General features: G+C 38.9%; 1 protein-coding gene across 1 annotated transcript in view; it reads right to left on the bottom strand.

Annotated features, from left to right (window-relative positions):
• The window catches only part of PKD1L1 (polycystin 1 like 1, transient receptor potential channel interacting), a 1,345,235-nt gene that overhangs the window by 1,059,815 nt on the left and 260,123 nt on the right, over nucleotides 1-25,297 (bottom strand). Inside the window, exons 8-9 of the mRNA XM_044065604.1 lie at nucleotides 4,631-4,852; nucleotides 1,614-1,774 (exon numbers count right to left, since the gene is read on the bottom strand). Coding sequence (XP_043921539.1) covers nucleotides 1,614-1,774; nucleotides 4,631-4,852 — 383 coding nt within the window. The remainder of the gene's footprint in view (nucleotides 1-1,613; nucleotides 1,775-4,630; nucleotides 4,853-25,297) is intronic.

Below are 25,297 nucleotides of genomic sequence, written 5' to 3'. Positions count from 1 at the left end.
CACTATTCCATGATCAGATCAGTAATTCCACCAGCTTTCTTAAGTTCAGCCTAAATTGAAAGCTCCAAAAAAATGTCATCAACTTCTAAGCACTGACAATACGACAAGGATCACATCAGACACTGAGAAGTTCATCCAATACTCCTCACAGTTGAAAAGAGAACTGATATCTTGGGGTTGTAAGCAGAAGGCAAGTAATGAGATAATTGAACCCTTTATTTATATTAGGAATGATATCCCATTATTCCCAGCATCCAGCTGTTTCCTATAGACAGAGGAGAGACTATGGATGAATCTAGTACATCACACCAGGAAATCTCCCGGGACCTTTATTACAATGGGCCAAAGTCATTGCCATCTCTGTGGATTCTGCCAAGATTGTGTTGAAAAACCCAATCATTATTACTGAAGGGAAACAGGAAGATGTTTTATTTCCTTGGTTTCCCCGATTTGAAAACAAAAAGGAAAAAAAAAATTAGTTCATTTCTATTGATACCAGTAACTTTTTTATACAATCTGAAAGAACCACGTGGAACATTTCCTTGTAGAAAAAGAAATTACTGCAGTGTTTGAAGAAGCAGAGGCTCCATTACTTGTAAAAGTAAAAAGGTACAGTTTTAAAGACAGTACTATTTATGTTACAGTGTTATGTCACCTCCTTCAAACCTGTGAAATCTTACATAGGCAAGATCATTAGAACATCATCTTACAGGCTCAATCAGCACTTGTATGCAATTTGAAATAAACATGCATACAATACCTATAAAGGGACTCTTGCTACACAAGATACCCTGGAGTAGTCAGTTTTCATGGTCTGGAGGAGCTTACCACAACATCCACAAATGCGGACAATGAAACAATGCTTGAAACAAAAGAGTTGCAAACTAGCAAGTTCAAATAAATGAAAATGGGTACAGCCCAGTTGGGCTTTCCCAGTAAAGAAATTTAAAATAACTAAATTATCTGGGAGTTATGCTGTCATCTGTCAGAATCATTGGCGGCAGAGTCCGACCAATGGAGGTATAAGTGATTCCCAAGAGTGACTGTTGCTAATCTGTGATGCATGTTTTAATTGTTTATCATTCCGTCTGTGATAATATGCACTACAGTGTGGACTTTTTATTTTATTAAGTAGGCATTAGTGTTTCAGATAAAATAGCATTTAATCATACTGGTTTACTTGTATTCAGGTTAGTCTGTTCTGTGAGTAATGACTACTTACATGAAATTGCCGTAGCATTGGATACGTTTTCTATTTTTACCTTTCTTTTCTTTTTTTTAGATTTTCTTTTATTTTTTTTTATTTTGTAGGATGATATTTATATTTTATATCATTTTTGCCTTTTTTTCTGGGCCAGGCAAAGAGTTATTTCTGTTAAAACTTAATATCTGAAATTATACACATGTGGGTATGTGTCTGTATAAATGCCAGTTTCAGAAGTACACACCCAAATGCCTCATGCATAATGCGACACTGTAAAGCAAACCACCCAGTATATTCAGATGACAGGATAAAATCGACAGCTGCAGTCCATGCTCCTGTTTACCCGCTCTAATTAGTGTAGGCCGCAGCAGCAGTAGTATAGGATGGAAGGGTAAGGGGGTTCACATACCTGCTGCAGGTTTAGTATCAGTCCCATTCACTAGCAGTAGAGTCCAAGAATAAATAAGGGGCACATCTTCAGGACAATCTACACACTCAGCTTTGACAGAGAAAGCCTGGTTCCAGTTGATCCTGTGTCCTCTGCAGTCCATGCAAAAAATCCTCACTAGCCTAAAAAAAAGAAAAGAAAAAAGAAAGAAAGAAACTATTATGTAAAGTGATGGGAAGGCTGAATAATGCTGCATTTTATTTGAAAATTATACAACCTGTTTCTTGTTTGTTTACTTTTTTTTTTTTTACTAGTCACTCTCTCCAGAGAATCAAACTACATCTAGTGTTACAGTTATGCTAATCATTATCCTAACAGGAGCAAACTACATCTAATAGCACATATAGCATATATGTGCAAGTCATTGTCTTCACAGGTGTTAACTACCACTAATGTTACACATATGTACTAATCACTGTCCTCACATCTGCTAACTACCACTAATGTGACACATATGCACCAATCACTGTCCTCGCAGCTGTTAACTACCACTAATGTTACACATATGTACTAATCACTGTCCTCACATCTACTAACTACCACTAATGTGACACATATGCACTAATCACTGTCCTCGCAGCTGCTAACTACCACTAATGTTACACATGTACTAATCACTGTCCTCACAGGAGCTAACTACCCCTGTTACACATATGTACTAATCCCTGTCCTCACAGCAGCTAACTACCCCTAATGTTATAGATATGTACTACTCACTGTCCATCAGCTGTTAATTACCACTAATGTTACACATATGCACTAATCACTGTCCTCACAGCTGCTAACTACCCCTAATGTTACACATATATACTAATCACTGTCCTCACAGCTGCTAACTACCACTAATATTACACATATGTACTAATCACTGTCCTCACAGCTGCTAACTACCACTAATATTACACATATGTACTAATCACTGTCCTCACAGCTGCTAACTACCCCTAATGTTACACATATGTACTAATCACTGTCCTCACAGCTGCTAACTACCCCTAATGTTACACATATGTATTAATCACTGTCCTCACAGCTGCTAACTACCACTAATGTTACACATCTGTACTAATCACTGTCCTCACAGCTGCTAACTACCACTAATGTTACACATCTGTACAAATCACTGTCCTCATAGCTCCTAACTACCCCTAATGTTACACATATGTACTAATCACTGTTCTCACAGCTGCTAACTACCCCTAATGTTACAAATATGTACTAATCAGTGTCCTCACAACTGCTAACTACCACTAATGTGACACATATGCACTAATCACTGTCCTCACAGCTACTAACTACCACTAATGTTACACATATGTACTAATCACTGTCCTCACAGCTGCTAACTACCCCTAATGTTACACATATACTAATATACTAATCACTGTCCTCCTTCTGCTAAATACCCCTAATGTTACACATATGTACTAATCACTGTCCTCACAGGAGCTAACTACCACTAATGTTACACATATGTACTAATCACTGTCCTCGCAGCTGCTAAATACCACTAATGTTACACATGTACTAATCACTGTCCTCACAGGAGCTAACTACCCCTGTTACACATATGTACTAATCCCTGTCCTCACAGCAGCTAACTACCCCTAATGTTATAGATATGTACTACTCACTGTCCATCAGCTGTTAATTACCACTAATGTTACACATATGCACTAATCACTGTCCTCCCAGCTGCTAACTACCACTAATGTTACACATCTTTACTAATCACTGTCCTCACAGGAGCTAACTACCCCTAATGTTACATATATGTACTAATCACTGTCCTCACAGAAACAAACTACCTCTAATGTTATACATACCTACCAGCCACTGCTCCATAGAAGCAAACTACATCAGATATCATACATATGTACTATTCAGTGTCCCCACAGAAGGAAACATCAAACTGTCCCACAGAAGGAAACTAAATCAAATATCATACATATGTACTAGCCACTGTTCCCACAGATGCAAACTACATTGAATGTCACACATACAAACTAGTTACTATCCTCTCAGAAGCAAACTACATCTGTTGTCATAAATATCTACTAGCCTATGTTAGCAGAGAAGAAAACATATTTTGTATCAGTTCAAGTCACTATATATTTATTTATTTATTTTCAGTTTTTTTACCGGGGAAGTGCACTGGGCCAGAACGTGCCCATTTTCAGTGGAGACCCGGGGAGAAAAGCTCCATAAGCAATACAATAAGGGTTACATCCTTTTAAAGGTATAATACATGTATAATATTCATACAGTAAGGAAATGCAAATGCATAAAATGTACATCATAAATACAGTTAACAGATATTAGAGAACACAGTTTACAGGTGTTTCCATTCAGAGCAGCATGGTCAACTGTCTGTAAAGTAAAGATCTGAGCTTTCTTGTGTTTTTAAATTAGAAGGGGGGCAGTTTGCATGCAGATGTTTTAATTAAGTAAGGTAAAAACTTGCTGTGCAGACAATGGAAATACTGTGATATTTACAATATTTACATGTATATCAGTATGTAGAAGTACCCCCACATCTAATCAGTCCTTATAACTCTTACATCAGTTTAAAAGTCAAGAATATGTGTGCCCAGCACGTATGCACTTATCTCCAATAGGATGTATCAGTTCTTTTTGTGGCAGTGATGGTCTATCCAATTTCACTGGTTACTTCTATTATTAGTCCCTCAAGTGTCCACTTAACTATGCTCCCTGAAAAAGGGCACTTTTCTGTAAGACAGTAATGCATTTAGAAATGAGCAGAATACAAAAGTACTGTTTATGTGATCAAGGTGTTGTTCACAGATCTGATCAGGGAGCGTAAATTTATATAATTACATGATGTTTGTGATACCTTAAATCTGCTACAACAGATTTCAACTACAAGACATCTTGACTACTTTTCTGTGTGATTTTGCTTCAGAATAACAAAACTGTGCCACTATTATCTGTGACAGCCATATAGCTAAAGATATTACCTCTGTCGAAAACTTGACATAATGTTCACAAAGACTTGATCAGCTGATGAGTTGCGGTTTCCATGTCCGACAATCAGTGTGAACCTAAACTGGTCAAAAGTACTGTCAAGATGGATTGTTTGCACTGAGATAACAGGGGTATTGTTATGCAAAGGGTTAAGGGTTTCTGGCTTAAAACATCCTGATGAAAGACCACTAACTGCTGTACAGCTCCAGTAGAACCTGTTGAGAAAAGAAAAGAAAACAACTATCTTTGAAAATAATAGCTGAGCATATCAGTTCTCTAGAAAAGATAGCAAAGCATATTACAACTAGTCCCATTAAAAAAATCCCAATACTTAACAATTCCATCTTTGTACTGTAGTTACATGTCTGTCTACAATAATGAATGACTCTGAAAATGAACTTGGTCACTGAGCAACAAGATGAGTTGGAGAAATTTATTTATTTTATTACAATCTAAATAAGCTACTGACCGAGCAAAGCCCACATGGGAGAAAAACATCAGTTATTTTGTAACCATATGTACAAAATGTGAGACGTAAGTAGTTCAAAGAGATAATGCATGTAAGATAATACTTCAGCAGTAGAAATAAAATTAAGCACAGGCTGTACCTTATAAATATTACAGTAAGTGATTTTATCAATATTAAACTCAGTAACATTCTCTTGTGCTGGACTGAGGTTTGTTGAACATCTTGTAAAAGGCTCCATTACAAATTAGAATGGTACCCATCCAAGAAGTATAGAAACATTTTTTTCAGATGAAATATACTAAGTCTGTATGTTGTTTGGGTAAAAAAAAAAACAAACTTAATATTCTCATCATGTTTCTCCAAACCTGTTCACCTTTCTTAATCTCATGACCAACCACATTTCTGCTAGCAACAAAGATAGGTCTGTGGACCCGGACAAAGAAATAAATCAAAAATGCAGACAAAGACATAACAGAGAGAAAAAGAAAGGTAGATGGTAGCTACCAGCTATTAATTAATGTACAGTTGTAACTGAAATGCTCTGAAAAAGCAGAAAGTATGCAAGTGCACTGAGTTATTATATGGAAGACACAAAATTAGAAAGCAGTGATGGAAAATGAAATAATATGTCATAACTGAAATGGTTGTTGTACACTGCTGTATACGTTAACTGCTGTACAGTCTTGTGTTCATGGTACAGCTGAGAGCAAGTTCTCAGATGGTACACCTGACGCAGCAAAGAGGGTAGTGCACAAGGAGTCAAAACATGCACTCTGTGGTCATGGGTTATGTAGGTCCACAAATAAACCAAAATGTCAGCTATTAAATTCACCATGGCTTTGGCAAAATGGGATGTTAACTGCATCATAACTTTGAAAACTGTCAGTTATAATAATTTTTCACAAAGTAACTGACAAGTGTAACTTACATTTTAGTGCACTTAGGTTAGACCCAGACTCATAAAATGTGGATTGCTGTTATGCTCATCCTGAAGTACAGATTTACAGTCACTATGTAAATCCATCTTTTGAGACGATAAACTATCACCTTTGGCTGTCTCTGAAAACCGACGGTCACTGATTACATTTATGAGATGCAATTAACACAATTACTATGTTGTGATATAGACCACAATACCAGAAACTAACACATTTAGAAGGATGCCTTTTTTCAAACAGAATACAAGGTAAAGTTACTGCAGACTGATTTTAGTTAGTATCTTGAAGCGTACATTGTATATTAACACACCAAGGAAGTATCGAATAGAGAAAACTATAAAGCAATTAAGACAAGAAGTGTCACTGTTAGAAGAGTATAGAAGAGGGAACAGATCAACAAAAATACATAGAAACTGATAGATGTGATAAAAGCAATGTGCAGTATTAGAACAGATCAGGATCTATCAACCACTATAGCAAATAAACTAAAAATCTCAGCACAGTCAGAAAAACTAACAACAGATATGTATATATATATATATATATATATATATATATATATATATATATATATATATATATATATATATATCTAAAGGAAAATACAAAATAAGCATTTTATTGATGACCCAAAAAAGTTTTACAGACAATTGGGAAACAAGGTAAAATTAATTGAAAGACCACCAAAAAAAGAAGAAATTAATATATTTTGGAGAAGTATTTATGAAGATCCCAAGGAACATAACAAAAATGCTAAATGGACAGAAGAAGTAAAAGAAAAAAAGAAGTTTAAAGGTACAGGATATGAAATGGGATGAAGTAACAGCCAGAAAGATTGAAACAAAGTTAAGAAAAGCCTCTAATTGGAAAACCCCAGGCCCAGATGCAGGACCTAACTTCTGGTTAAAAGTATTAACATCTTTGCACAAAGATTTAGCCATCAGTAAGAACTATTTATATGCACACCCCAAAAAGACACCAACCTAGAAAACAACAGAAAAAACAATGCTCCTACTTGAGTGAACCTGTAAGCTACACTAAGAATTATAGACCAATAACTTGCCTTCCAATGACATATAAACTATACACTGAAATTGATGTCAACAGAGTTTATAGTCATTTAGAAAAGTCATAGTGGAGAATTGCAAAAAGGGTAAGAACTTAAGTATGGCATGGATTGACTACAAAAAAGCATTTGATAGTATTCCACATTCACGAATAAAAGAATGCTTAAAAATGTATAAGATACACCCTATACTGATTGACTACATTACCATGAAACAGTGGCAGACCACTTTGCAATTAAGCCATGATAAAGGACAAATTATTATCCCAGGGATAAAACTTCAAAGGGGGATATTCCAGGGTGACTCTGTCACCGCTGCTATTCTGTCTTGCCCATAACCAATTAGGCTGTCTACTCAGCAGCTTAGGCCATGGCTATAATTTGGCTCCTAGAAAGCAACAAAGTCTAAAGACTTCTCATCTACTCTTTGTTAATGATTTAAAACTGTATAGCTCAACAGATGAGGAACTGAAAGCACTAATGCAAGTTGTCAAAACTTTTTCAGATGACATAAGAATGTCATTCGGTCTTGATAAATGTGCAAAAGCAACCTTTAAAACAGAAAAACCGCAGCAACAAGAAAACATCAGTTTGGGACAAGAATGTGATATAGAAGAACTTGAGCAAGAGGGAGTGTATAAATATTTGGGTATTGATGAAAGATGAGCAATAAAGCTGTGATGTCCATGCACTGGCCCAGTAATCAATCCTCACCACTAACACCAATGAGGGGCACCCACATTGGGAAGGATAACAAATACACACACAGTAAAGTACAGTTTCCCTTAAGAGCACACAGAGATTACAGTCAGGCTGGGGCTTGTTTCTCCCTTTCTCTCTAGATCCCCAATAATACTCCCCACTGGCACAGCTATAGGGTCCACATATCAGCCTAGTGGTCAAGCTAAAATCTCCAGCAGCCTCTCTGTTTAACCAGTGCTTCGTGTCCCTGCCAAGAAGCTGACACACATACACACTTTAAGATATGAGTTATATACAAACACACAGACACTCCTGGGGAAGGCTTGCACAGTTTCTCCAGCTATGCCACTTCCTGCCAGGCTATAAGGTAGCAATAACCACCACCAACCATTAATATCAGCTACTAATAAGGCCCTTACCAAAGGGTGTCCAATTATTACTGTTCAGTATTATTATCCAAATAGTAAGTGTGACACAGGACTAAAACTATTGGAGTGGAGTGGTTTGGCCAGTATCACTATATACCTGAAATGTTTTCTAGAGCTTAAATTATCTCTACACAAAACGGCCACAGTTGAAAGGCTTACAAATATTTAATAATAAATAATAAAAAACACAAGGCGATACTTTTAACTACACAGTGCTAGTCAAGAGTTCACAGATCACAGGAAATTCTTAAAATAATACAGTATAATAGTTCTGACATCAATACAGACAACAGTTAGACTAAACTTACTATTTTCTATCTATATCTAAGAGCAATCACAGTTCTAAATAAACTTACATATAGAGCAAAACAGTGTACTGATGAGTTGTTGTCAGCTTTAGACAAAATCCAAAAATGCTCTCTTCTGTCTCTGAGAAAGTCCTTTAAATTGATACTACACCCTGCTGACTCATTTTAGATTACATCATTCTTAACAATTCTCTGGTTTCCCAGGCTAACAGAACTCTACATTTACATTTCTTAGTAAGCTTGCACCTGGTCAGGAAACTACAGCAATTAAAGACATTACATATGTAAAATCTAGCAATTAACTCTGGTTTCAAAACAATAGAAAAAAATCTGCTGGTTCAGACACCACAGCTCTGAGCCCTGAGATCAAAACAGTCACAAAATGCTTGACTTATCAGCTTTCTTACAGCAGAGTGCACTGTTGTTACATTTTTGCTGTTCAACATCCAATACAGTCTTCTCACATTTAAGAGAACAAGCCTATGGCTTTTATTAATATTTACAAAGACATGGAATTATCTACAAAATTCAACCTAGCTAGGCTGGCAGCCTTCACATATCTTCACACCCCCCCCAAGAACTCAAGCTAGTCTTTCAAGTCTCCCTTGAGAAACGTTGCTTGAGAGGGTTAGGTCTATCTGAGTATACCTTACCCCATTCCCTGTCTTGAAAGCCCATCTGTGTTGGCATTGCCACTCCCACTGTGATGCGACACTGACATATCATAAGCTTGAAACCCTAGGCTCCATTTCAGCAACTTGGCATTTTGCTGGCTGGTTCAGTGTAACCATGTTAGAGGATTGTGATCTGTCACTACAGTGAATTTTCTTCCATACAGACAAGGCTGAATTAAGTTTCTGCAGTGCCCACACTATGGCTAGACATTCATTTTTCTACTGCTGCATAGCATTCCTCCCTGGGTTGAAGCCTACAACTTAGATAAACCACTGGGTGCTCTTCTCCCTCTGAAGAGATCTGGCTAAGTACAGCCCCCACCTCATGGATCAAAGCATCAACCTGCACAACAAATTATTTGCTGTAATCTGGACTGGCTAACAAAGGGGGTCCTCACAAAGCTTCTTTAAGCTTCTGGAATGCCTGCTGACATGCTGTGGTCTGCACTACCTTATCTGGCCTGTTTTTCCTTGTCAGGTCTGTGAGGGGAGCAGCTATGGTACCATAACTAGGGACGGACTTTCTGTAGTACCCTGCTGTCCCTAAGAATGCTCTCACCTGCTTTTTGGTAACAGGTGCAGGCCATGCCTGAATGGCGTCTGCTTTGGCAGGTTCTGGCCTGATCTTACCACTCCCCACTCTATGTCCCAGGTAGGAGACCTCTGCCATACCTACCTGACATTTGCTCGGCCTAATGGTCAACCCTGCCCTCTTAGTCTGCCCAGCACCTCCCTGAAATGCTGAAGGTGCTCTTGCTAGGAATGGCTGTAGATGGCAATATCATCTAGGTAAGCAAGGGCAAACCCTGCTGCTCCTGCTAGGATATGATCTACCAGCCTCTGGAAAGTCGCTGGGGCATTTTTCATCCCAAAGGGCATCTTTGTGAACTCATACAAGTCAAAAGGAGTCACAAAGGCTGATCTCTCTCTAGCACTGGCAGTCTAGGGCACCTGCCAGTAACCCTTGGTAAGATCAATGGTGGTAAGATACTTAGCCCCACCCAGCTGCTCTAGGACCTCATCTGTCCTAGGCATGGGGTAAGCATCTGACTGTGTGACTATTTAGTTTCCTATAGTCCACAAAGAACCTGGTGCTGCCATTCTTCTTTGACACCAGCACCACTGGGGAGGCCCAAGGACTGTTGGACTCTTGAATTACCCCTAGTTGTAACATCTCCTGTATCTCCTCCTTTAGAGTCTATTTGTCTCTCTCAGGCATCCTATAAGGGGCCTGCCTACTAGGCCTTTGAGGTCCTGTATCCACCTGCTGCTGCACCAGGTGGGTGCACCCTGGTTTCTCAGTGAGCATGTCCCCAAACTCCTGTAACACTGCTCGGATTTCTCAAACCTGGCTAGGAGATAGCTGCCAGGACATTGCTACCCTTCCACTGAGGTTCAGTCTGAGCCTCACTGAGGAGATCAGTCACCAGAGCTCCCTCAGACTCCTCCTGCAATCCACTGCAAATCCTCAGCACAAGGGCCTCCCTATCATGGTAAGGTTTTATAATGTTAACATGGTACAATTTGTGCTCCTGCCTCCTGCCTAGCAGTTCCACCATGTAGTTAACATCACTTACATTTCTTACCACCTTGTAGGGTCCCTCCAAAGCTGCTTACAGCTTGCCATGTCTGACAGGAATGAGAACCATTACCTCCTGCCCTCAGCTCGAGCATTTCTGTCATACCATACCTTTTTCTGCTGTTGGGCTTCTGCCAGGTTCTCCTGGGCCAAGCCCATGAGTTCCCTGAGCCTTGTCCTGCAGTTTAGGACAATGTCACAACAGATTCCTTGCGTGATTCACACTCACCTTCCCACTCATCACAAATTAAATCTAGAGGTCCCCTCACTCTATGTCCATACAGCAACTCAAAGGGTGAAAAACCTGCGGATTCCTGGGGAACCTCTCTGTACGCAAACAGATGGGGAAAATATTTGTCCCAATCCCTCTTAAACTGGTCTACAAATGCCTGTAGCATGGACTTGATTGTAGAGTTTAACCTCTCAACAAGACCATTAGTCTGGGTATGGTAGGAGGTGGTCTTCAGGGGTTTTACCCCACAGAACTTCCAGAGACAAGCCAGCAGGTCTGACATGAAATTTGCACCTCTGTCAGTCAGTATTTCTTTTGGGAAACCTACCCTGCTGAAAATCTCTAGCAATGCATTTGCCACCTTTTCTGCCTCAATAGAGGACAAAGCCACTGCCTCAGGGTATCTTGTAGCATAATCTTCTACCACTAGGATATACTTTTTCCCTATGAAACTTGGAGAACTCAGAGGCCCCACAATATCCATACCTACCCTCTGAAATGGCTCCTCAATCATAGGCAAAGGCATGAAAGGAGCTCTCACCTTGTTTCCTGCCTTGCCTACCTTTTGGCACTGCTCACAGGTCCTGCAGTATCCTGTTACATCTCTGGAAATTCCGGGCCAATAAAAGTTCTGCATAATATGTCTCTTTGTACGTTTTATGCCCATATGACCTGAATAGGGAATATCATGGGCTATGGCTAGAAGCGCCAGACGGTAGGCTCTAGGCACTACCAACTGCTGTACCCTCTTACCTTCTAGACCTCTTTCAGGGGTCCACTCTCTATACAGTAACCCTTTGTCACAATAAACAGATTCCCCCTTCCCTTGAGAATCAGGTGCCTCATTAGCCACCTGCCTCAGGCCTTGCAATGTAGGGTCTGAGAGCTGAGCCTGTCTCAACTCTTTATTTGTAACCCTTCCCAGTTCCCCTTCCACAGGAAGTCTGGTATCCTCTGACAGCAGTGCCTCACTGTCAGCCTGGGTAGTACTACTCACCTCTACCTTTGCAGTTACCCTGTCCAAGGGAACATCAGTACCCACAAGCATCTGTGGCTCACATCCAGTCTCATTGCTACAGCATAGCTCACTCCCTGAAGTAACCACCTCACCAGTCCTGGCTGCAAGTATGAGGTATGTCTGGGTCTCCCCCAGGCTACCAGATTCACATGCTTGTCACCAAGCCTGACTGTGTGTAACTGCACAAAATATTTGGTACTGCCTTATCAAAATCATTCCCTATCAGGACATCTGCAGGGATATCCTCAAATACACCTACTTGCTAGCTTCCTTTTCCACCCTTCCAGTCAAGGTGAACCCTAGCCAAAGGTATTTGGAATGGGGACCTTCCTAAAGCTCTGACTGCAGTAGACTGCCCAGGCAAGTACTGCTCCTCTGTAACCATTGCAGGCTTCACAATGGTTATGTCAGAAGCTGTGTCTCTCTTAGCAATGGCCTCTTTGCCATTCACTATGACAGATATAACCTCTCATGATAGTTTGGTACCCTTGTTGTCTCAAGACAACCTACTATTCACATTTTGTCTTTCCCACTTACTGGCTCTCTCACCTTTTGTTCCCAACCTTGCCTCTGTGGACATTTGTATGCCACATGGCCCCACTGGTTGCATTCAATACATTTAATCCTAGGTCCTGAATGTGTACCTGGACTAGTGGCTTCCCCAACTACTGGCAGATTCTGTTGGGGCAGTCTGGGCTGCCCATCATGGGTTCCTTTAGACTCATGAACAGTACTGTGGTTCCCTTTCCTGTGCAGGGATGCCCTGCTTGCTAGGTACAGGTCTCCCTTCTTCCACAACTCATCTGAAGTAGCATATTTTTTATCAATTAACCAGATCCTCATGTCCTCAGGCAAAGTGCTAAGGGCTTGTTCCCTCACCAAAAGGTCTGCCAGCCCTTCAAAAGTGGTGACCTGACATCCACTCACCCACCTATGAAAATACATGCTCAGTTCAGCAAAATATTCACACACATTTTCATCTGCCTTGCGTCTGTGCTCACAAAACTTTTTCCAATATGTTTAAGGTGTTAGTTTAAAAAATTCTAACAGACAATTCTTAACAGCAGTATAATCAAACAATTCATGATCAGAAAAATTAGACAACACAGTTCCAGCTTTACCATGTTGTAAGGGGGTATGGAATTGTAACCAGAGCCTTTGGTCTACATCATACTGTTTACATACCCACTCAAACGTATGAATGAAACTATCAAAATTATCCCTCTCTGTAAACTGCTGAAGAAATGTACTGACCTTTTGTGCTTCTGGGGTTCAGTTACTCCCTTCCCCATTACCTCCATGACTCTGGCAAAGAGTCAGCATCTCCTTTTCGTGCTGTCTCTGCCTTTCCTACTCCTCCACTTTCAGGCATAGCAGTTTCTCATTCTCCTCAGCCTGTAGACATCTCAGTCTCTCTGCTACTTCTGTTTCCAAATACCTGGCCTCCAACTCAAGTCTCTTTAGCTCCAGATGGATTTTTAAGTCCTCTGCAGAAAGGTTGAGCTGTCCATTTTTTTGAGTGTTGTACATCTCCATGGCGTGTCTGACCATCCTCCTGAATGCTGTTTTCTGATGCAGCTGTGACCAAAGCTGCAATCATGTCTGCCTTAGTCAGGTTCCCATGCCCAGTCCCTTAGCTTGGCACATCTCAGCCAAATGGTTCCTTGACAGCTTGCCATACTCCTCTGCTGACATGTTGCCTGCTCTCCCTGACTAACTAAGCTAACTAAAGAAATAAAACAATTGTGATCTGAACTCTGAATATTCACTGCATAGCTCATTTAGAGTACAAAAACGCCTTCAGTGATCACGGTACACAAGCTACAGGAATTCACTATCCACACCACTACAAGCCAACTGTCAACCAATTAATATGTGGTGCGGATATCCCACCACTGCCAACCAATTAATATGTGACACCTGTGCACTGGCTTAGCAATCAAGGAGCCTTAATCCTCACCATTAACACCACTGAGGGGCATTCACATTGGAAGGAAAACAAATACACACACAGTAAAGTACAATTTCCCTTAAGAGCACACAGAGATCACAGTCAGTCTGGGGCTGGTTTCTCCCTTTCTCTCCAAGGGTGGCCTAATGGTTAAGGTGTTTGCTTTACAAACACAAGGTTCAGGGTTTGAGTCTCACAAGGGATAATTGGCTAGGCTTACAATGGCTCGCAAGAGCAGTTAGCCTAGTACTAAACTATAAACCTATAAACCTATAAAGATCCTCAATAAGACTCCCCACTGGCACAGCTATAGAATTCAGATCTCAGCCTAGTGGTCAAGCTAAAACCTCTAGCACCCTCTCTGTCCAACCAGTGTTTTGTGTCCCTGCCCAAGTAGCTGACACATACACACACTTTAAGATAGGAGTTATATACAAACACACAGACACTCCTGGGGAAGGCTGGCACAGGTTCTCCAGCTATGCCCCTTCCTGCCAGGATAAAAGGGAGTAATCACCACCACCGACCATTAATATCAGCTACTAATAAGGCCCTTTCCAAAGGGTGCCCAGTTATTACTGTGTAATATTATTATGCAAATAGTAAGTGTGACCCAGGGCTAAAGCTATTGCAGTGGCTTGGCCAGTATCACTGTATACATGCAATGTACTCTAGAGCTTAAATTATCTCTACACAAAACAGCCACAATTGAAAGATTTAAAAATATTTAATAATAAACACAAGACAATACTTCTTACTACACAGTGGTAGTCAAGAGGTCAGAGATCACAGGAAGATGCTTAAAATAATACAGTAGAATAGTTCTGACATCAATACAGAAAACAGCTAGACTAAACTTATTATTTTCTATCTATATCTAAGAGCAATCACACTGGTGAGTTGTTGTCAGCTTTAGACAAAATCCAAAAATGCTCTATCTCTGTCTCTGAGAAAGTCCTTTAAATTGATAATACATCCTGCTGACTCATTTTAGATTACATCATTCTTAACAATTCTCTGGTTTCCCAGGCTAACAGAAACTCTACATTTACATTTCTTAGTAAGTTTGCACCTGGTCAGGAAACTACAGCAATTAAAGACATTATATATGTAAAATCTAGCAATTAACTCTGGTCTCAAAAACAACAGAAAAAATCTGCTGGTTCAGACACCACGGCTCCAAGCCCTGAGATCAAAACAGTCATAAAATGCTTGACTTATCAGCTTTCTTACAGCAGAGTGCACTGTTGTTACATTTTTGCAGTTCAACATCCAATATAGTATTCTCATATTTAAGAGAACAAGCTAATGGTTTCTATTAATATTTACAAAGACATAGAATTATCTACAAAATTCTATCTAGCGAGGCTGGCAGTCTTCGCATATCTTCACAAAAGCATGAACAAATGCAAATTAAATTTAGTAAGAAATACTTTAGAAGACTTAAATTAATCCTGGAAACAGCACAGATATCTAGGAACAAAATTCAAGCTATAAGCCAATTTGCTCTTCCTGTCCTAACTTATAGTTTTGGAGTGATTGATTGGCCCCAAAATGTGGTGGATAGATTAGACAGGAAAACAAGAAGGATGCTTCATGCTCACCAAATGAGTTATAAAACTGCACAGTGGTGCAACAGTAGTGTTGTCGCCTCACAGCAAGAGGTTCTCCGGTTCGATTCTTGGCTGGAGTACCTTCTGTGCGGAGTCTGCATGTCCTCCCTGCATTCATGTGGGTTTCTTCCAGGTGCTCCGGCTTCCTCCCACATTACAAAGACATACATATGGAGCATTTCTCCCAGGGCCTCCACTGAAAATTGTCTTTGTTCTAAGTTGGACTTTCCCGGTAAACAAATGTTAAATATAAATAAAAAAACAATAAATAAACAATGCATACCAAGATCATATATTCCCCTTCCAAAGAAGAGATTGGCCTGCTTGAAATTGATTACATGTATAGATCTGCAATCGTGGGACTGCACACATATCTGCTGATCTCATAAGACCCAAACATAGTGAAAGTTTTGAAACACGAGGAGAATAAATCTAAGATGACTTCTCTGATTAGTCTAGCAGAAGCATATCGGCGTCAAGCAGGAATGGAAATCAAGAATAAAATAAAAAGCCAACAGTTCCAAGTCATGTCCCAAACTTTATTATAGGTAAGCGCTTTTGGCTGAACCACCAGCCTTCATCAGATTCCTGCTCAGCTCTGACAAACACAATACAAGGGAAGATGAAAAAATGTAATATGTGTAATCAATGTGTTAATATTATGGAATGTGACAAAATCGGGTTGGGTGGTTTGGATATTAACATATCTGGTATTCTTAATTGTAACACTAAGGGGGTTATATATGCAGCAACGTTTTTTGTCTGTTCTTCTTATTATATAGGAAAACAGAACAGAAAAGTAAGCAACATATTTATGAACATCTCTATGAGATTAGTAAAAAGAAAAACACTAATGCACTTTGTAAGCATATAAAAATATCAAGACCATAAATTTGGTTTTGTAGTATTAGAACAAGTAAAAGTGGGTGTCAGGGGTGGTCCTTGGAAGACCTATCTTGAAAATAGAGAATACTGGTGGCAAACATTCCTAAATGCTTCAGTAAAACCAGATCTGAATGAGACCATGTCTATATCCAGCATTTTAAAGTTAAAGTTATATAATAGACAGGTATATAATACCAACTTATATTAGTGGAATGGTTTTAAAAGGATTCTATATTTTTAAATGTTCTTACATGGTTTTAGTTATAATGAAGTGTTAATAGGCTTAATTTCCATTAATTGTTAAGTAAGAGTGTATATTAACTGTTTTAGTTGTTTTGTACTTTGTCTTATGAAGGCTGGTGGTTCAGCCGAAAGCACTTACCTATAATAAAATTTGGGACGTGACTTGGAGCGGTCGGCTTTTTATTTTATTCATAGTTTTACATGCATTTTTGATAGGAATGGAAATCAAACCAGAAGTAGATAAAAATCAGGCAGCAACTGAATGTGCCAAAAAACAAAAAAATAAGGTGAAGCATCAGATGAGATGGCAAGAAATGCAGAAAATGCATAAATATAGTTACAAGTATAGGAAACTTCTGGAAGAACCTCATGTTGATCAGGATTGAATGCTGGAATGTTTAAGGAGAGGAATTCAAATCAAAAGATGAAAAGTTAATATTGGTGGCCCAAGACAGTGGGCTGGTACATAGTGGCCCATGAAAAGAAGACAAAAGTAGCACTGATCACTGAAATCACCAGTGACTACAGTGTCTTGTGTACAGAGAGACACAAAATCATAAAATATTGGGATTTGAAGGTAGAAACAAGAGCAATGTGGAAGAAAGATACCCAGACAGTTCCAACAGTAGTAGGAGCAACGGGTCTTAGAAAAAAGAATCTACAGTTGGACTTAGATATGTTACCAGTACATGTAAAACTGTATTAATTGCAGAAGGAGTCATTACTGGGCACATTGCAGGTGCTGGGAAGAGCACTTCTGGCTGACATCAAAGATTGAAACAATACTAATTTCATGAACTTTAATTGTACTTTGACTGAGGAATGGGTTCCATTGTCATCATGGTATTAGAAACCCAAACGACTTGGACAAATTACAAAAGAGCATAGATTAACCCATAGATGTGATTTTTCTAGTCACTGTATGCAGTCTTGGTTTCAGTCAGTTGTAATAAGTCACCTTTTTTGTCAGAATCTAAAAAGAAACAGCTGTTGCAGTCTTGAGATAGTGAAAACAGATGGATATATAGTTAGTAAGAAAATGCTTGAGTTGAGTATGACCATTCACCCCATTAAAAAGCATAAACAAATAATTTTTGCAACTGTTTGCAGTCTGGGTCTAAATATTTAATGTTAATAAATTACCTAATTGTCATTCCTGATATTTTTATTTATTTCATTTTTATTTTACATTTGTTTACCTGGTTGGTATCACTGATGACAACTGATGATTTGCAGGTATTGCCCAGGGACATAATTAAAAAAAAACAGTAATAACAGAAAGGCAGTAAGCTGTACATATCAAAACAGAACAGAAAGTAACACTATATAACACAATCTGTACAGCAACAATTTATAGATGTAGCAACAATTATAAGAGAAAAGCATATTTACAATTCACAATTATATTTCAGATTTATATCGTGGTGGAAATGCTGTGGGGTAATCAGCATATGCAAGACTCTAAGTCTGGGTACCATGTATATACCATGACAAGGGAAGCTGGACTGCAAAGCAACAAATTAAAATGGTTCTTAAAGCAGACACCACATCCCCACCTACCAGTGAGCTGGCAGCTTTGAGAATTTGAGCTTGCTTGAACCACAGCTCACAAATGATTTCTCTTCAAAATATACTATATTCATTAGTCAAGAATATGTTGCATGGCTCTCCTATCAATAAAAATGCACTTCCACAATACTTTGTGCTTGCTATTACAACTATACAGTTAAATATAAATCTGACAGTGATAACAGTGGACTACAACTGTACAATCGGTCTAGGAAGTAATTATTGGAATCTCTGAAAATAGATTGACTTGTTTCAGTTCTGTTTCACTCCCATGGAAGGCTGAACTAAACAAATGATAATTATGTTCTTAATAATCAAAAATATGCATAATTGAAGTGCAAGCCACCGGTCCACTCCATCCACAATTCATAATGCCACAAGCTAACAAATTATAAAAATCATACTCCTAACAACTTTGAGAATGCACATTGGTGGGGCAATAACAAACTTCCTTAACCATACTGTCTGCTACTCTTACACTAACACAGTACAGTTACAAAGGCACAAATATCGACAAAGTATGAATCAATATGAAAAGACCATTTTTGTTTCAACTATTAAAATATTTTAAAAAAAGCACCTGCATCCCAAATAAAAAAGGGATGGACTGCCAGCTGTCAGCAGCAGTACGTCTGATATGATTCAAGAGCATTCAGTATATGGCCAGTGTGATATCAGATTAGACTTAGTCTACGACTGGCCAGAACTAAGGTTAAATAACTACATCTACCCTTATATAATGTTCATGGAATCAGTGCAGAAATGCTGCTGAGGACAAAGGCCACAGATCAGCAGGGCAACAGAGTGCTATGAAGTAACTCCGTTTAGCTACTCTCCATTATCTACAAGAAAATGTTGGAACACCACAGTGCTAATCTGCAGTACTGATGTATACAGATTCTGACAGCTCTTTAACTACTGTTTATTCCAAATACACAATAAAGGAAACTGTTTTGCAAGAAGTTTATTAAATGTTTGGATGAAAACGCTTAGCTTTGCAAAATGGTTTCTTTTATTTTGTTATTTGGAAGAAGCGGTAGTTGAACACCTATCAACTTGAATATACCATTACTGCAAGTTTGTACTGAGGTGTTCCAGCAATTGCTTTTCTAGTTTTATTTGTTTGTCTCCAGCACTGCTTTGAGCTTTTGTGAAGTTACAAGAAAATGTACCCAAGAAGGCCTGCTCATTATAAGACATCGTAGTGGCATTTACTGACATGACCATGATTAGTGGAATCTGACTGTTATCAATTACCTCCATGTTATCTACATTGCATTGCTAGTTCATTCCAGTCATTTGTTATGCACTGAGGTACATTTTTATTACTATGAAAATGAGCTTAGTTTATGAATTGCTCAGTTTTGTGTTTTGTGACTGAGAAGTTCAGAGGAAGGGGCTTCCAGAAACTTTGTTTTTCTCAGCGCAGGATATGTTTGTGTGAGGGACACGTGTTCATGCAAAATGCTGATTTATACCACTACAATGAATGTTCATCAGTGGTCAAGGGCTATGCAGCAGACTAATGAGTTTCATAACCAAGTAATATACGTCCTTACAGAGAGGGTATTAATCTCCCACAGAACAATGGGAAAGGAATGTTGGACAACTGTTGTACATGGCACACATGATATCTTAGCAAAAACAGTCTTCCAAACTAATTGTGAAATGCAATAATTTAGTTGCAGTGCCCTGGTGTTATAAATAATGACAATGACCAGTGTCTTACTCAGAATTTTTACTAGGGGAAATGGCATTAGCCAGATTAGGCTACAGAGATTAAAAAGCAACATACTTCACTTACCTTGAAGAGTAAATTAAAAGAACAGCTAATCAACAAAGATATCTGTACAGCAATATTTCTTTTTTCTTTATGTTAATCTTCTGAGTCAATGTCAGAGAATGTTTTCATATTATACTTTTTGTATTTCAGTCATGCACATATTATGTTCCTGTTCACAGAATATAAATTTACTACTGTATGTACTGAAAGGTACATCACTGTTACTACAGTCATTTTTGTATTCTCTTTTTTTCTTGTTGCCCTATAGGTCTTTTATCATTGCTAACAATGTTTACTGACCAGCCAACTACCCAGTTATTAAATTAAAATATATAAATAAAGTATGCAAGCTACTGCTTGTACTTTCAATTTAGAGAACAGCTATTATTTACTTCTACATGTGTAAATATAAGTTTAAGCGTTAGCAACACCACACTGACAATACACTCCTAAGAGTTGAAGCAGCAGTTAGGGATCTGAGAACATACTTAGACAGTGATCCAGCATTTGACCAACATGTCTTCTGTTGTGAGTCTTTCTGTATTGCTTGACTTGTAATGGATGGGATAGCATCTTGGTCCAGAGATGTCATCATCCCATTGTACTCAGCCCTCATCAAGCCCATCATTGAGTATTATGCCTGCTTTGGTTCTATTAATCTATTATGACCTGCCAGACATATGCAACAACAAGAGCAATGGCAGAGGCTCCTCACAAACAGAATACAGGGACTATACCACATGACAAACAGAATACAGGGACTATACCACATGACAAACAGAATACAGGGACTATACCACATGACAAACAGAATACAGGGACTATACCACATCGCAAACAGAATACAGGGACTATATCACATCACAAACAGAATACAGGGAATACACCACATCGCAAACAGAATACAGGGACTATATCACATCGCAAACAGAATACAGGGACTATACCACATCGCAAACAGAACACAGGGGCTATACCACATCGCAAACAGAATACAGGGACTATACCACATCGCAAGCAGAATACAGGGACTATAACACATCACTAATAGAATACAGGGACTATACCACATCGCAAACAGAATACAGAGACTATACCACATGACAAACAGAGTACAGGGACTATACCACATTGCAAACAGAATACAGGGACTATACCACATTGCAAACAGAATACAGGGACTATACCACATCGCAAACAGAATACAGGGACTATAACACATCACTAATAGAATACAGGGACTATACCACATCGCAAACAGAATACAGAGGCTATACCACATGTCAAACAGAATACAGGGACTATACCACATTGCAAACAGAATACAGGGACTATACCACATCGCAAACAGAATACAGGGACTATACCACATGACAAACAGAATACAGGGACTATACCACATTGCAAACAGAATACAGGGGCTATACCACATCACAAACAGAATACAGGGACTATACCACATCACAAACAGAATACAGGGACTATACCACATCGCAAACAGAATACAGGGACAATACCACATCGCAAACAAAATACAGGGACTATACCACATCGCAAACAAAATACAGGGACTATACCACATTGCAAACAGAATACAGGGACTATACCACATCGCAAAAAGAATACAGGGACTATAACACATCGCAAAGAGAATACAGGGACTATACCACATCACAAACAGAATACAGGGACTATACCACATTGCAAACAGAATACAGGGACTATACCACATCACAAACAGAATACAGGGACTATACAACATGACAAACAGAATACAGGGACTATACCACATGACAAACAGAATACAGGGACTATACCACATGACAAACAGAAAAAAAGGGACTACACCACATCACAAACAGAATACAGGGACTATACCACATCACAAACAAAATACAGGGACTATACCACATCACAAACAAAATACAGGGACTATACCACATCACAAACAGAATACAGGGACTATACCACATCACAAACAGAATACAGGGACTATACCACATCACAAACAGAATACAGGGACTATACCTAATGACAAACAGAATACAGGGACTATACCACATCAGAAACAGAATACAGGGACTATACCACATTGCAAACAGAATACAGGGACTATACCACATGACAAACAGAATACAGGGACTATACCACATCAGAAACAGAATACAGGGACTATACCACATCAGAAACAGAATACAGGGACTATACCACATCAGAAACAGAATACAGGGACTATACCACATCACAAACAGAATACAGGGACTATACCACATGACAAAGAGAATACAGGGACTATACCACATGACAAAGAGAATACAGGGACTATACCACATGACAAAGAGAATACAGGGACTATACCACATCGCAAACAGAATACAGGGACTATACCACATTGCAAACAGAATACAGGGACTATACCACATCACAAACAGAATACATGGACTATACCTCATCGCAAACAGAATACAGGGACTATACCACATGACAAACAGAATACAGGGACTATACCACATGACAAACAGAATACAGGGACTATACCACATGACAAACAGAATACAGGGACTATACCACATGACAAACAGAATACAGGGACTATACCACATCACAAACAGAATACAGGGACTATACCACATCGCAAACAGAATACAGGGACTATACCACATTGCAAACAGAATACAGGGACTATACCACATTGCAAACAGAATACAGGGACTATACCACATCGCAAACAGAATACAGGGACTATACCACATCGCAAACAGAATACAGGGACTATACCACATTGCAAACAGAATACAGGGACTATACCACATGACAAACAGAATACAGGGACTATACCACATGACAAACAGAATACAGGGACTATACCACATGACCTTCAAGGACCACTTCAAAGTTTATCGCTTTACATGGTCTCTTACAGACTATTAAGAACTGAGCTGTGACTGGGTTATGAGGAATTCTTTGACCCAGTACTAATGGACTTGCTGCACATACACAAGTCAGACTGTATCAGAACTATCTGCTTTAGAGATGCTGACCTCTACTGCAACATAAACAGAATGCTTTAGAGAGATAGGTGCTATACATATCCCAGAGGATACCAACACTCTGGAACAGACTCCCACATCCATGCTCATTCATGTTCCTATTCAAACATAACATAGATCAATGAATGGGAATAAGGAAATGTACCTGTACTACTAATGGGCAGAGAAAACACCTAAATGCCCCATGCTGCAGCAGTGTCTCCTTTCAATACTTAATGGTACGACCCCAGAAGCATACATGCACAAATGGAAAGTACAGTAATAAAAATCAGGGTAAAGGTAGTAGTTTGAATGCCTAATGGGATAACATGGCTAGACTTAAAATGGTCCTTCAGGGCAGTTAGCCTAGTATACACATATGAACCTATAACTGGGTGTAGGGAACACAAGATTTACCCGAGGTTGGCATTGTTTGATCATGAGGGTAAAGCTGAAGTGATTAAACAAAGCCAGCTGTGGACAAATCCTGCATTAACCACACAGAGGGGTGGATTTTTGCTACTATACTATGACATTATTTAAAGAAGAAATTGTTTAGCTTTTTTAAATAAAGACATTTTATGATGACACTTTAATCTCCTGCTCCTCTGATGGCTATTGATGCACTTCTCATGGGTATGGCATGTACATACACATGCCTGCACAGTACAACAGTGATATGCAGGAATGAAGATGGAGAAAACACTCACTTCTTACAAGTGCTTCTATTGTGTCATCTTGTATTCAGAATATGAAGGGAAGACATGAGCAAACAACACATTTCTTAGAAACGAGCACCTTCTCTGTGTCATCCTCAGCTTGTTTCTCTCTTAAATGTTTCTGGCAGTACAGCTGGACCAGCCTCTAAAGTTTTGTGAGCAGCTGGACTTTTTTCTATGGGAAATGTTAGATGTATACGCAGCACATGCTGACTGTCTGTCTAATCAGCATGCACTACTTTAATTATTAAATGAGCTTTGTTGTGTAAACTCTGTGAAATCACTTGGAGCCATCTGTAAAACAAATCAAGTTTATTCCATAAAATGATTTAGTGCTTTCATCTGACGAACTCCCCGCACTTCAACAGAATACAGTCAGTCATCTATAGTTCATTTAAATAAAAATAATCAATTAATCCAGTCGGCTAACACATTAAAAATGACAGATATTCCAATGTTATGGTGCAAACACAGTCATAAAACACTACATTTATGCAAAACCTCATTGTTTCACATAAATATAAATGCAAGAATAATTAATATGATAAAATCATAATGTAGCCACTCTTATTTTTGGTTTGCTGGCTATACTGATATATTCATTCCAATATGGGAAATTCCTGAATCTAACCTTAACTGCCAGAAATATTGTCTTGCTTCTAATTTTATTTCCCAACCATAAGTATAAGAGAAGGTAGATGGGGAACATGCCAATCTCCTAATGCAGAGGTACAAAAGCCCTGCCTGTGCCCCAGGCACCCTGAGTTTGATTATTGCTTGGGCTTCTGCTTGGAGATGGCATAGGAACTGTTAGTGTCTGGTTTGGATGAGGATATGGGGACGCACAGGAGATCTGTTGTGAAGGCATGCAAGTCACGACACTGCAGAAGAGTAATAAGGTCAAAACAAGCAAAAAAGGCCCAGACAAGCAATCTTACCATTGATGTTACATGGGGAAGGTAGAAGAAACAGAAAACTACACCACCAGTGCAGTATTTGAGAATATGAAATGTTCCATTTTTCTCCAGAACATAACTATTTTAGTTACAGCTAAGAGCACCCATTGCTTTAACATGAATTGATTCAGGAGCAAGCACAGTATTATTGGCCTACTCATCAAATGTTAATCTGAGACATCCAACCAGAGTGTGGCAAGGCTGTAGTGACAACAGCTTTTCTAGATAGGCAAGTTATGTTTAATAAGAGGAGAGAAAGGAAAAAATAAAAACATCAAAAAGAATAAGGCTGTGAATGGCAACTGCTGAGCCTGCAGTTCTAAAGACTTCGTATGACTCAACAGTGAGAGGTTCACATTCATGTTATCATAATTTACTTAACTATTAAATGTTGTGCACCTCAGGAATTGGGAAGAACGAAACCATATTCTGTAGTTCAAAATATATCACTGAAGGGTGGAATGTAATTTTATTTACTTGGTGTTTATTTTCTTAACC

This window comes from Protopterus annectens, chromosome 3.part0 (genome assembly GCF_019279795.1).
Source record: "Protopterus annectens isolate FY-2018-M chromosome 3.part0, PAN1.0, whole genome shotgun sequence".
Classification (NCBI taxonomy): domain Eukaryota; kingdom Metazoa; phylum Chordata; order Ceratodontiformes; family Protopteridae; genus Protopterus; species Protopterus annectens.
This window is presented reverse-complemented; position numbering and strand designations above follow the sequence as displayed.